At 42.9% G+C, this 14,263-nt stretch overlaps 1 protein-coding gene and 1 long non-coding RNA gene across 3 annotated transcripts in view; one reads left to right on the top strand and one right to left on the bottom strand.

The window, feature by feature from the left end:
* Positions 1–2,513: 2,513 nt before the first annotated feature.
* Positions 2,514–14,263, top strand: part of tmem117 (transmembrane protein 117) — a 46,550-nt gene continuing 34,800 nt past the window's right edge. Inside the window, exons 1-2 of one of the 2 annotated variants that reach the window (XM_086209462.1) lie at positions 2,514–2,903; positions 6,024–6,330. In XM_086209462.1, the coding sequence (XP_086065588.1) occupies positions 6,051–6,330 (280 nt within the window). In that variant the 5' untranslated portion in view covers positions 2,514–2,903; positions 6,024–6,050. Of the gene's footprint in view, positions 2,904–5,515; positions 5,605–6,023; positions 6,331–14,263 lie in introns of those variants that run through there. The other variant, XM_086209463.1, reaches the window with a different exon arrangement.
* LOC147259172 (uncharacterized) lies at positions 9,132–11,003 on the bottom strand. The gene is made up of 3 exons (XR_015116839.1): positions 10,791–11,003; positions 9,627–9,752; positions 9,132–9,210 (listed from the first exon to the last, which is right to left on the bottom strand). It is a non-coding gene; the product is annotated as an uncharacterized LOC147259172 (long non-coding RNA).

Below are 14,263 nucleotides of genomic sequence, written 5' to 3' on the forward strand. Positions count from 1 at the left end.
AAAATATTATGTATATTTAATTCAAAAATGTATTCCACACATAATTGGCCTTTCACAAATATTGCATCTTCATGCAGCTTGAAAATGGCAGTTGGCCATACCGTTATTTCAATTAAGTTTCGATTAACTGCGCATTCCTTGTGACAGCCTTGTGCACAAAGGTTAGATGGAGGAAGATACACTGCAGTGTGCAAGAAGTAATGAAATGACATGGCTCAGTGGCTAAAGAGCCAACTTCATAAATCCTGATTAGAGGATCCTCTGGGTGTGAAGCTGTAGAAGGTCTGGATGTGTGGTGGTGTTGTGCTTTCCTTCAAATCTGTTTATTGTGCTGGCATGTGTATACTATCCATCCATCCATCCATCCATTTTCTACTGCTTATCCTGTTAAGGGTCGCGGGGGGGGGGGGGGGGGCTGGAGCCTATCCCAGCGGCTTTATGGGTGAGAGGCGGGGTTCACCCTGGACAGGTCGCCAGTCCATCACAGGGCCAACACATAGAGACAGACAACCATTCACACTCACAGTCACACCTACGGTCAGTTTAGAGTATCAATCAGCCTCGTCCCCTCTTGATGTCTTTGGACTGTGGGAGGAAGCTGGAGTACCAGAGAGAACCCATGCAGGCACAGGGAGAACAAGCAGACTCCACACAGAAAGATCCCGTGTTCCAGCCGAGGCTCGAACCCGGAACCTTCTTGCTGTGAGGCGACAGTGCTGACCACTGCACCGCCGTGCCGCTGCCATGTGTACCCTCTTCATTATTTTTGGAACTCCAGATTTAATTCATGTCCTGAGATGCTTGATCCTCTCTCCAGCCTAAAAATATGACTAAAAAGTAAATAAATCTAAAAAAGATGGGGGAAAAAACAAGAATGGAAAACAGCTTTTTTGTTTGCAAGTACAATGGCATTGTTAGGATCAACTTAGCTTGATCTTTGAATGATGCTCGAATAACTCAAGGGTTTGTTGGTGAATGTTGCATAAATTTTACACAAGAGATGAAAATAATTAGAGACATCAGCGAAGAAATTCAGGAGCAAAATAAAGTCAGCAGCTCATCACAACAGGCCCAGCAGTGAAACACCACTATACACGTGTTACATTTGTGTAATTATTATGTTTGTTAAACTGAAATGTTGGAATAAAATACATAGACTCACTAACGACGACAGCAATATTATCCTCTTAATTATAGGTGTATTAAAAAACAACAACAACAAAAACCCAACTGTCATTCAAACGCAGCCAACAGATATGAGTGGTCTTTATATTTGCAGCGGACGGCAGTTGGAAGGGACCGAGGCAAGTCAACCAGCTATTTTTAGTTTTTTCCCTGATTTATAAGGAGAGATTTCCGCCTCTCGTGGCAGCCGATCCTCTTTGGCGTGAAATCCTGTAACATCTGGAAGCCACTGGGCTTCCTGTCTCTGCTCTCCGTCCATCATCCTACCCGTGAAATAAATAAATAATACAATGAATTAGATTTCATAGCAGCAAAATCATCACCGGAGAGATGCTGCGCGTAAAGCCCAAAAGACCACGCGAGAGTCCAATCGGAAACGGGGCAATCTGTTCTTCAAAATAAAGGTGTGTTGCGTTAAAACGATTCACGTTTGCATCAAATCTATCAGCGGGTACATAAGATTTTGCTTTAAAATGATAATAATATCAACAATCACTTATATGTTTTCAGATTATAATAATCATGTGTTAACAATGACATTAATTACAATAATTACCGTTGCCTATAACTTATAAAGTTCGAGCAGGCCCATCACAAAGCTATGGAGTATGGGTTATTTAATCCCAGTCAGTCCTATTCCAAAGTTTAAAAAATGACCGTCCGGCCTTGTACCATTGTTCATGAAATTATTAAGTCAGGTATAACCCACAAATAATGAACTAAACACAAGGGAAATGTATATTAAAATGTAATTTAAAAAATTTAAATCAAAATATAAACATTTGCTTTAATTCAACATGAACCCGTAGATGTAGACTATGAATGGAAGAAGCCTTTGGGTCTGAATAACGAAACCTACATAGAAATGCTGTGCCTGCATTCTTTTTAGTGACCAGCAGGGAGCGAAAATAAGGTTATAATAACAAATAGAAAATAAGGCAAAAATTCTGTCCACAAACCAGTGGATGATGACATGGTGGCAGTTGTACATATGACGGAGGTATTCAACTTGAGAGGGGGGCCTCCCTGGGGGGTTTCTGGCAGTCTCAGGTGAGGTTTGGTGATTGGAGGTGAAAGATTATTAGTTGTCAAACAGATATCATGACAGACATCCATAAACTAAACCATGTAAATGTATGTAAGGAGGGGTAAACTCCAGAGCACCTGAATCCAAGCTTTGTCTGAGGGAAGGTCCACTATCTCAGACCTCAAAAACTCTTTATGTTTCCAGTGAAATCCCCTTCAGTGTTATTCATTTCCGCTAGTTTTATTTTTGAAAGGCTTGAGCGGAAGTTACATTTCTACACCAGCTCTGACTTAGCGTTGGCGAATCTCAACGTGTTGGTTACACTGCGTTGCTGTGATGCTGTGTGGACCCGGTTCTCCATCACCATCCGCTCCGCAGCAGCAGCAGCAGCAGCAGCACCATCTCATCAAGATCCCAGAAACAGCACCCGCATCCCGCTGACGAAGCACCGCCCGGCTGAGGGCTAGCCTGCCCGGCGCATGGACGCTCCAGCACAATGGCTGAGGATTTGGAGGTGCCTCTGTCGTGTACCAACAACAGGTCGCATGGATAATCCCCCCATAACCCTCCTGTACCATCTCGTCTGTGAGATGATCAGAGCGCCGCTGTGGGCTTGATGTGGCAGGAGAGCCTTGCAGGAGCGGGGCTGCTCATCCTGGCTGTCGACTGAGAGGATAACGGCGTGAGCGAGGTGCGTTCACAACGATGCACACATCGTAGTGATGTCCAGACAGGTAGTCCCCGTCCCATAGCTCACCGGGCGCGCCGTTATTTAAGTTGCGTAACCGTGTAATTCCGGTCAATCTTGTGGTGTTAACATCTCTGATACTCGGGGTGGGCGATGTGACATTTGGCGTCATCACTCTTGTGACATTAGAGGAAATGTGAGTGTGCTCTTAACACGACAGGCTGTCCAGACACGACGAGACCTCGCACGAAGAGCGGGGCTGCTCACTGCCGGTAAAGACAGCCAGTATCAGTTTTTATTGTGGGCCAGAGAGTTTACAGGACGTATCATTCAACAGTGTTCCTCACTTCGTATATTAGAAATGTGACAACCATATGCCATAAACCCCAGGCTCCACATCACCCCTCCCTCCCTCTTCCAGTGAGAGTCCTTTGGGTGCTGTGGATGTGTCCCTCTCCATGATGGGGTCTCCTGCTTGGAATCACAAGAGACAGAGAAAAGACCCACCCTTATATGTTTGTTTGTTTTTTTTGCCTTTCAAGTACTCACACGTCCCTTGAGCTGACAAAGACATTATTCACTGCTGCATCACTTTTTCTGTTATTACAGAATGCAGAAAGATCCATGTTTAGCTTGAAGCTTATCAGCCTTATTCATATTGCACCATTCAAAACATGAGTTTACAATGTGCTTCACAAACAAAAACATACGTGTACAATTCAGTTACATGTCAAAGATAATTTCAATACTACGGTAAAACTCTAAAAACATGTCAGTTTACAAACTCAAGTGCGTCCTCTGGTTGAGTCCACGTCTTTAGCACATCTCCAGCCATGTGCTCATTCATTCAGAAACACTTTGGTTTATTAGCAAGAAACTAACGAACCCTTGTGGTGGTTCAAGCAGATGGCCTGCTGGTCAAGCTCAGCTACCCCGAGGAAGTCCTGAACCGGTCCTAGTTTGTTTGTTATAGTGTTAGTCAAAGTGTTTTTGGGTTACTGAGTAAATGGCTGGATAAAGAAGACATATTAAAGTGGACAATGGGCAGGAGAGTTGGTAAACTGACATTTTTGGACAGTTTTACTGTTGTTTGCAGTTGGAGGACGTGGGAATGTATGCAGCTGACTCGGCATTCTGGGGTCACAATGCAGTGACGCGTCGGTAAAAAACATCATTCATGATGATTCCATCCATCCATCCATTTTCTACTGTTTATCCTGTTAGGGGTCACGGGGGGGCTGGAGCCTGTTCCAACAGCTTTTGGGTGAGAGGCGGGGTTCACCCTGGACAGGTCACCAGTCCATCACAGGGCCAACAGATATAGACAGACAACCATTCACACTCACAGTCACACCTACGGTCAATTTAGAGTATCAATCAGCCTCGTCCCCTCTTGATGTCTTTGGACTGTGGGAGGAAGCTGGAGTACCAGAGAGAACCCACACAGGAACAGGGAGAACATGGAGACTCCACACAGAAAGATCCCGTGCTCCATCCAGGGCTCGAACCCGGAACCTTCTTGCTGTGACGGATCAGTGCTAAATAAAGAAAATAATATGATGAGGTTTAAGAGGCGCTCTGCAAGAGTAAGTCTAAAGTTTCATAATATTTGGCTTCATTAATTTCAGCAACATAAAGTAACGTCCCAGCTTCTTGTGGAATTCAAATACGTTTCGTTGTGTTTTGAGGCATCTTTGATTATGTAGAAAGGGGTGGGGTGCATTTTTTTTTTTATAAACATTGCAAAATTTGTATTTCTCTTTAAAACTAAGAGAAAATGTTCACATTGTGGAAACAATCAATGTTGCAATTCTTCCCAGACAAGTGCTAATAAATCAAAAGACATAAAACACGTGCTCTGTCGTCTGTGCGTTCATCACGAAAGGAACAACTGTGATCCAGATCAGTGTGTTGTCTCAAAAAGTCTCTGTGTGGGCTCAGTGAGTAGGAGAGGGGAAATATAGCACCATGTCAGTGTTTTTGAGCTCCTCTGACTGTTGGTTCTTTATGCTAAATGTTGCTGGCTTGTTGCTGCCGCTAACAGAGCAGCTGGGCGTAGCCGTCTCTCCTCTCCCGGTCCTGAAAACTCTTCTGTTTGTCTTCGACGGCTCCTGGCCTCAGTCACAAATAATCACACAATTGTTGGATTTAGAACATAAAATAAAACAATTCGTGAATATTTGAAAGTCATGACCTTGTGCTTGAAAACACCTCCGTGATCCAGACTGAGATGGAGTAGCACAACAGTGGATGAGTAAATCCAGATGGAGGCAGTAATGCAGTCTGTAGGGTGACCACTGCCGTCAAACTGCAAAGAAGAAGATATTCCTTTGCATATCAACATGACTCCAGGTCCTGGGTTTGCATTATCATACAAGGTGGCTCATTACAGCAACGTCATAATGCCGGTGTAATTTAATCACCACATGGGTGTTCAGATGTGGAGGCTCTATTTATGAGCGCATTGCATAATTCCAAATTCCCTCCATGGGGGTATTTTTAGGATGCTGGGTTTGAGAGGTTCAGTCCAGAAGGCTGCGTCAAGTCAGAGAGGAGTTCATGCTTTGAAAAATATCAAGAGGAAAGCACTGATGTAATTCTGTCAACGCTTTTGAGGGAAGGACCGTGCAGGCAGGCTCAGAGGATAAGCCTTTTAAAAGCCACCGATTTATAGCTAAGCATTTCAAGATTCCACTTCATCCAGGTATGACAATTTTGTACTGGCTTAAACTCCAGTGAGAAGCTTCTTGTTTAATTGTGACCTCTCTTCTCCTGGTTTAATTTCTGCTGCTGACGCTTCACTCACTCACTCACTCACTCACTCACTCACTCACTCACTCACTCACCCACTCACTCAGGACTTTGCTTTTCGGTGGTACTGTCTGCATCAGGGGAAAAACTGTCTTGGGGCTAAAAATTCCTTGTAGGTGTTAGCTTCCATGATGCTGTTATGAGTTGTCTGAATTTAATGTAATCCCAATCTGCACCAAACCTGAGGGATATTCCTACCACTAATCTCAAACTGAGCGATGTTTTCACTCTAATCTGCCCGGCCGATTTCAGTAATCTGACTGAAATCGCTCTCTCTTTCTCTTTCTCTGTCGCTCTCTCTCTTACTCCCAGGTGTAGTGTGGCCGGGGGCTCAGCAGGATGGAAATAGATGCCCGCTTTCGCTACTATTTCCAGCACCCTTGGTCACGTCTCATCGTGGCTTACCTCGTCACCTTCTTCAACTTCCTCATCTTTGCGGAGGACCCTGTCTCTCACAGTCAGACAGAAGCCCATATGATTGTGGTGGGCAACTGCTTCTCCTTCCTGTTCAACAAGTACCCAGGCCTCGGATGGAACATCCTGAAAGTAGTTTGCTGGCTACTGGCCATTTTCACTGGCCTGTTAGCTGGGAAGTTTATATTCCACCGCCAGCTCTTTGGTAAGTCATACGCACCATAATGCAGTGGAATGTGCAGAGTAATGGCACTGCTGAGGGACTAAACCCTCCTTGTTTTTGTTGTGGCTGTTAATCAGTGAAAAGCACTTTAGTCTCATCATCCACTTGTTTGTGGATGGTAACGCAATTAAAGATAATTATCGTGTCTTTCACAATCGGCTCATTTGCTTCTGTCATGGGTCTTTACAATTTATTTGGGGCAGTCCTTTGATAGAGTGTCTCTGGTGTTACTTGTTATGCATGTTAGCCATTGGGCTGCCATAGAATTTTTGGAGTTTAAGTTTGGAGTTCAACCCATCAAGACCAAATTCTAATACAAATCTGAACGATGGCCTGTGGAACTCTACTGAAGGGATGAAGGTTTAAAATATTAAGTGTTTAGTGTTTATTTAGTATTTAGGTTTGATGACAGCGGGGCTGAAAGTACTGTCTTAGTCATGCCTTGTGTTGCGTTGATACATTTGAGTGAAAGCGTAATTCACTTCATCTTCAGACTCAGGAATCCGTTCAAGTGCTGTGATTTAAATTTCCATTTTGTCTGTCTGTGTCGAAGCACGAGGACTCACGACGACACACCAGGTTACGCCCATGTCACGGTATCGAGAACCACCCCAACACAGCGTCCGTCCCATCTGAACCACATATTATTGTCGCGACTCAACCCCTCGCACCTCCTCTTGTTCTTTTTCACCTCTTTGCCATCTTTCGCACCTCTTCCTCTGACCTCATCGCTTCTCCCTTGTCACTCGCCTGACAGCTAGTCTCTTACCATTTTATTTTCGTTTTGTAAGTAGCCGTTTTTATAAAGGGATCCTGGCATACTGCTCGGAGGAGGACAATCAGTATGCTGCGGCACTTCCCCTACCTGTATGCAACGCTGCAGAAATATGACCACCACTGATTTTTATTTTTAATGAGGAGAGGCCTCCACTCCACGTCTTTAGCAACTAATGTATCAACCAAAAACTTTTTACTTACCAGATAAGACCAGCGCAGTGAATACGAGTGCAAACGGCAGGTGAATGTCACTAATGAAGCAAATAATGCTGCTTACGAATTCCAGATTATATTTTCCTGAAAGCTGGGTCTCTGTGGATGTTGAAGGCCCATTTTGCACACGTCAGCCAGTGCAGATTACCTTGGGTTGAGTCCATGTGTCAGGAAATAAACGCTACAACTCCTCATCTTGTGTCTTGGCGGTCGCGCCAAAGCTAGTAGCAACTTCCTTATGTTGTTTTCCTTCTTCCATGAGGTGAGCCTAACTATGCTTGAGAGCCACCACGATGTGCCAGAGTTCCTTCTCATACACAACTGACTGACTCCTTCATCAACGTTTGAATATCATAAATATATGTTAGCGGTATCTATTTAGGCCCCCCTAGAGTCGGGAAGGCAAGCTTGTGAGTGCAAAAAGAGTTTTCGGAAATGTGTGTGCGTGTTTCACCTTTGTAGCAACATATCCACCCTGAACCTGTTATCATATTGTGTGATTTTAGAGTACACGCCAGCATCCTGAGAGAGGGCCAAACATGTAACTCAACAGCATCTAGTGCACTCTAACATATATGTCTGTGTTCCTGTTCCACCATGCCACCTCTCCGTTTTATACAGACTGTGTAAAATGATATGTACAGCGGGCTTGACTCCACTCTCCTCAGCCCCTCATTTGTTTAAACCCTGCAGCAGTTATTTGACTCACACATTTCATTTCCTTCTCACTTCAGCCCGGATATTATCGGCCACCCTGGCGTATCTTCTTGGGTCGAACTACTAATGACTATAATTGGAGTTCAGAGAGAGCGAGGGAGAGGGGTGGCACTCCTCCATGAGTGATCATCTTCTCTCTGCCTAAATAGAAAGCTTGATGACACAATACTTTCTCCACACACTCCGTCATCACCAAGAGGGGAAATGGAAAATGCCTTTGAGAACTCTGTTTCCTGTACACGCTGGGACGTCAGTGCATCAGATATTACCAGCTGTTCCAGCTTCTCGAGTTTCAATCCTTTAATTGAATTAGTGTTTCCTTGTGTAGTATCTAGCACAAAGATGATCTTACGGTCAGGGCCCCATGTGGTGTTGCTTGATACTGTAGGCTCAGACCAAGAATGAGAAGGTTATTCAATGCAGCTGTTTCTGTCTGAAATAGCCCAGATTTCTGCCTCTTTGCCACAATATACAAATATGATGACGCTAACAATTTTTGAATGATAAGCAGCATTATAGAAAGATGTAGGAATGAGTCCCAAAACCCAGAGATAAGTTAGCTCAGTTCCCTTTTCTTTATCAAAGTCAATGTTTGGTTTTTTTTAAGGTTAAATGCCTGTAGTGAGGAGTGTGAAAAACAAAAGATTAAGATGCAATCTTGTTTGCTACAGCATCACCACACTTGTGTATTGTGAAGCCTTTTCTTTGTCTTAAAATGGGGTCTGTCTGAGAGACATTGTCACGTACATTAACCATCATCACGCCAAAAAAAGAAGAAGCGAGAAGCTAGTTGCGGTGATGCTGACATGTAACCACGATGTAGTTCTTGATACTACAAATTCAGCTTTGTACCTCTAATGGTTGCATAACCCTTCAAAAATCATGCAAGTGGTGTTCATTTGTGGAGATTATCATGCTGAACAAAACATGTAAGTCTCCTAAACTTTTGTTTGCTACAGAGTTTATCTTTGGCAATCATCCCAAATCCACTGTGCATTGACTCTTGGCCCAAGGAATCCGTGGTGATGCTAACTTCCAGGTTCTCCTGCAGAAGGTGTCATCCCCAAGGCACTCGACTCATCACTTTTTCGTCTGTTGTCTCTCAGTGAGGTGGTACATTAGGGACCATTGTCTCTGGATCAGGGTTTTATTGTCCTGTGGGTATAGAAGACAGAAAGGTCAGAGAGGCGACAGGAGTGCAGGTCATCCTGCTGCCAGGTACAACTAATGCACTTTGACAATCTTCCGGACAAATGATTTTGTGTTTCTGTGCGTGTGTACATGTGTTAGAGAGTGCACATGTCTTCTGTGCCAGTGTGACTGTCATGCATGCGTGAGTGGGCAAGTCTTTGTAATTAAACAATTGTGGATGTAAAAAAATAAAAAATAAAAAGATAGATGAAGAGAAAACCCGCTGTTGAGATGGAGAGGCGAGATGTGTCTTGCACAACATTTTAGCTTAGCAGTTATGTAATCCCAGCCCTAGGTAGGGCATAAGCGCTGTGCTAACCAGGCCCACTGTAAAATCTATCATCTATTATAGATCTGTCACACAGGCCCACGTTGCTCACCTACTGCACATTGTGGTGTCTCTGCAGATCTTTATCCACAATCCCGTTAAATCTCCAGTCTTTCATACGTAGGCAGGCTGTGGGAACACTCCTGGATACAATGTGAACTTGTAGAGCTTTGAGCACCTGAAAAAAACCACTTAAGAATCACAACGTCTGACTGTTGTCTGTGGTGACATTTTGACAGGGTGTTTCCTGAGGCCGGTTACAAATAAACGAACTTTTAGAATTGCCATTTTCAAGCTCGTTTTTTTCCACTCATGCACCAGTTTCAAATCAGTTTGTCATAAATCTGGAAACGGTAGATTGTTTTTGCTGGCTTATACACTCCCAATATCATTTATTATTTATGATGGCCTAGAAAATGTGAACATTTACCGTGAATTATATACCTCCTCCTCCGCCTCTCACTAACGGTATTATTTTTTTCCCTGTATTCGTCACGATAGATGATTTACCCTCCAAGACACCCACACAAATAGTTATCCAGTTGTCACATAATAGTTGCCTATATTCATTTGGTCATGCGTTTTCAGCCATGCTGCTGTCTAGAGAGGGCAGAGGTGGGCTGTATTGTTCTGCTTCTGTTGGAGAAAAGCAGAATACACTTGGTGATGAGGAATCGTTTGTGACAGATTGTGTGATTTAAGACTGCACTGGAGGTTCAAGGAACAACCCATGCTGTCCTTTTGAGCCACTCAAAGCCATGTGTGCTCTCTAATGGAGTGGGTGGCAGCCAATGACTTCTGGTCATTTACAAGGAGACTCGCTGTCATTATGCATTTAGATTAAATCAGGGTCACGCTGGCTTTGGAAGATGTCTAAGATGTAGTTTTCATGATTTGGAACTAAGCTTAAAACACCCTTGTACATTTCAAAATCTGAGTTACGGTCAAAGACTTTGCAGTACTTTGTAAAGGGTAACTAATAATTGGTTCCCGCCTTCTCTGGGAGAGGCTATAACATGGACCAAAACGTGGTATTCTCTATCTTTGAAGTCCGATTGTAAAGGACCATATCCATCTTCCTTCCACCATTGCCTTGTCCCGTGTGGTTGTCAAATTTGATTTAAAGTGAAGTATTATGGACAATTCATCTCACATAGCTTGTTTTTCTTCGTACAGTGATGGAGTAAGGTAGCAGAGATTTATATCAGGGGCCTACCTTCACAGTGAAGGACTATCTCACCGCTCATCCCAGTAAAGGCTTCTCATTTCACTCTCACGCTGCCTCAGTCCCTAAATTAGCATAATGTATTCATCTGTCTCTTACTCTCCAAGGCTTTATGAATTCTAAAAGGTAAATTGAAGGGTAATTTTGAGTCATGTGGAGCGCTTTCCTAACCGGATTAGACTTTACTTAGCATGCTATTACTGACGCTTAGATTCAGTCAAATACTGACCGTTCATCTTTCCATGGCTGAGTCATTGGAGGCTCCAGGATAGTGTGAACAAGAAGAAAATGACACAGTTAAGTGAAAACCTCTTTCTGTTGATCACAGAGCTGTTATTGGATCTTCTGCTAAGCTGTGTGTGTTTGATAGTGTGAGACGTGTCATTTGTCGCTCTGTTATTGGAGTGCCTCTCTTCCCTTTCCCTGATCTAGATGATTATAGCCTGCAGGATGCCATCTGGGTTCTGTCATATGTTATTACTGCACCACGCAAAGGCTGAGACGGCTTATGTATGGTGCTGTGCGGCTACAGGTCAAAGTGGCGTGTGTGTACAAGTGGATGGGTGTGTTTGCGCGCACGCGTGCGCCTGTGTGTGTGTGTGTGTTTGAGTGGGTATTTCATTGTCTCTGAGAGAATGTGATGCTGGGTCTCTGCGTTTGTTGTATCAATCAATATGCAATGTACCTGCAGACTTTTTCCTCTGTGTGTGTTGAGTATGTATTCGGGTTAGTAGGTAGATTGCGGAATCACAGTTACTTACAATACAATACGAGGTACTATCATGATACTTTGCTATCCAGTGACAAAAGAAGCGAAGGCAGTTCATCTGTAATACACTGCAATATCTGTAACTGATAAAGAAATACCTTATGAGAAGCAAAAAGCAGGAACATTTATGTATGTATTTACTGGATTGTCACATCGGTTTAAAAAAACAACAACATTGATTTTTGGTGGCAGTGTGTAAATAATACCACAAGAGTATTACAATACATAGCAGAATCATTTTGTTTCAGTTACTGCAACAATCATCTACCTCCTGTCTGGCCTCTTCCGTAGCCTTCCAGCACCATGTGGAGCTCCTTCAGTTCAGGCTTTAGCCTATTAGTCGGCTGCAGACATACCACCCCCGCCCCCTGTAAATAATATGATTGTCCTGGTGACTGTGCAGTGCTGCAGTTTGATGTTTCAGCACCACAGGGCAAATCTGCTTTCTCTTGGATGCTGATAGTTTGGATGCATTTCAGTATGAAGTGCATGGATTTGTAACTACCTCCCTGGTGTGTGTTCCCTGACACTCTGTGTGCACATCCTGTTCGTTATAAGAAACGGCTGTGAGGCTATAAAGAGCAAAGTTAACCAAATCTGACATCCCTATTAGGAGCAGTTATCACCACAAATGAAAGACACCAAAATGACCGCTAAAATAACACTGTCAACATGTCTCCGATCCAATTAAACAAAAGATTGTAAACTTCATAAAGGAAGGATTTACATATGTCATTAGTTTTATCTTTATGTACCTAATAGCTGGGAGAGTGAATATATATATATATATATATATATATATATATATATATATATATATATATATATATATATATATATATATATATATATATATATCAGTACTGTGTTAACAGCTTCTTGTACTGCTCCCAAGTGGCTAGAAATCAATAAAGCATGACTGAGTGCAGTTTGGCTCTTATCTTGGAAAAAAGAAAGCGTCATTCCTGAACCCCAAACTCATCCTTTACGTCTATAGATTTTTGGTCTTTATGGTCAACTGTATTCAAAGCTTGGATGAAACAACACAGGGAGTCTAAGTTCCTGAGCAACAGTGACGAGGGAACCAGGAAGTTGTCTATCTGTCTAAACATATGTAATACCTTTATAATGCCTATATGGCATCCAGAGCCAAACCAGAAATAAACAAATTGTAATCATCGAACTGGCTTCTTACTGGAGCAGGTTTAGCTGCCCGATAGCCCAGATTGTGTCTGTTGAGGCCATACTTGTTGAAGTCCCCCTGCTGGGGGAGTTCTGTTGTCACTTAACACCTCTGATTTATTATCCAGATGCTCAGTTACACAGGAGCTCAGCTCTGGGGACACTCGTCGCTGCAGTTGTGGCTATTTCCAAGCCCCCTGCTGAAACTGCAGCCCTGTGAATGTGTGATGAATGGGGATGTGTACATGTTAAGATGCAGGCAGAGCCGCAGCTCAGGCTCTCTGGACTTTGGGTTTGTTTTGACGAGTGAATGTTCATTAGGGTCCCTAAGGAGGCCATGGTTGTTGCTGTGATGCTGAAAAATCAAAACAGGATTCATTTGAGATGTGTACTCAACCTTAAAATAGATAAAAGCATTATGCTCAATAAGAGAATAGTTTTTTTAGCAGAAGAAAAAAAACCTGGGGTGGCTATTGAAAGAGTCTATAGCTGAAGAATCAATATGGATATGACGGTATCACTTATTGTGAGACCAAACATGAGCCGTGTGTTTTTGAAAGGGCAATGTTTACCCCTTTCATTGTGAATTTTGATCAGTTTTTCCATCTCTGGTGTCCATTTCAATGAACTACAGTCAAAATATTTGAACAGGTGTTTGTGATATTTTGGCAGGTCTGTGATGGAAAGGTAATAACATCCGACTGCTTTTGCTATGAGAAATAGGATGGCGTATTCATGAGTTTGGTATGTCACTATTACTGTTATAATACAGGTCCAGCAGTATGAAGTGTGACCCCCAAGTGTTAGGCTACCACACGTCCCCAGAAGAGCTATTTGTTATATCATTTACAAATCCCACCTTGATTCATGATGAGCACCTTTCTCTCATTCCAGTATTGTTGCCAGTAAAGTTGCCAGTAATATAATTGGCAATGGAAATCTATGAAAGTCAAGTTTTGCTGATGGCACGGTCAATCTTGGCCAGCTCTGGAAGAATTTGTTCTTCTCCCATTTTGGCAGAGATGCATCCTCCCCTGGCTTAAATGTTGTAGGTTTAAATTTTCCTGTTCCAATTGCAATAAATGCACTTAATTGTCCTTTAAAGCGTTGACAGCTCCACTCTGCATTAATGACCACCTTCCAAATGCCGTTGATTCATTTTTAACACATTCTAAGGTTTGGTTGGTTGGTTGCTGTCACGTGCTGTGGGTTTTTTTTTCCCCTTGTGGGAAAACAAAGAAGTGAACTGAAGTGAACCTTATTTTGATGGTAAAGGGCATAAATCTTCTATGGTTGTCCATTTTCTTTTAGATCAAGCAATTGCCATTCCAATAGGTCTGCATCATTTTCAGGCTCACCAAACTCTTCAGTGAATAAGTGAAATAGATGGAAGCACCTGCATATGTGAAGTTTCTGCACTTACATATTCAGATGTTATGGGCTGAGATAGTTAGGAATTAGTGAGTAAGTACCTTTACATCTGCTAACCAAGGCGATTTATGGTAAGGAAAAA

The sequence above is a fragment of the Aulostomus chinensis genome, chromosome 7 (genome assembly GCF_037954235.1).
Source record: "Aulostomus chinensis isolate RoL2024-O1b breed Wild chromosome 7, RoL_Achi_v1.0, whole genome shotgun sequence".
In the NCBI taxonomy this organism is placed as follows: domain Eukaryota; kingdom Metazoa; phylum Chordata; class Actinopteri; order Syngnathiformes; family Aulostomidae; genus Aulostomus; species Aulostomus chinensis.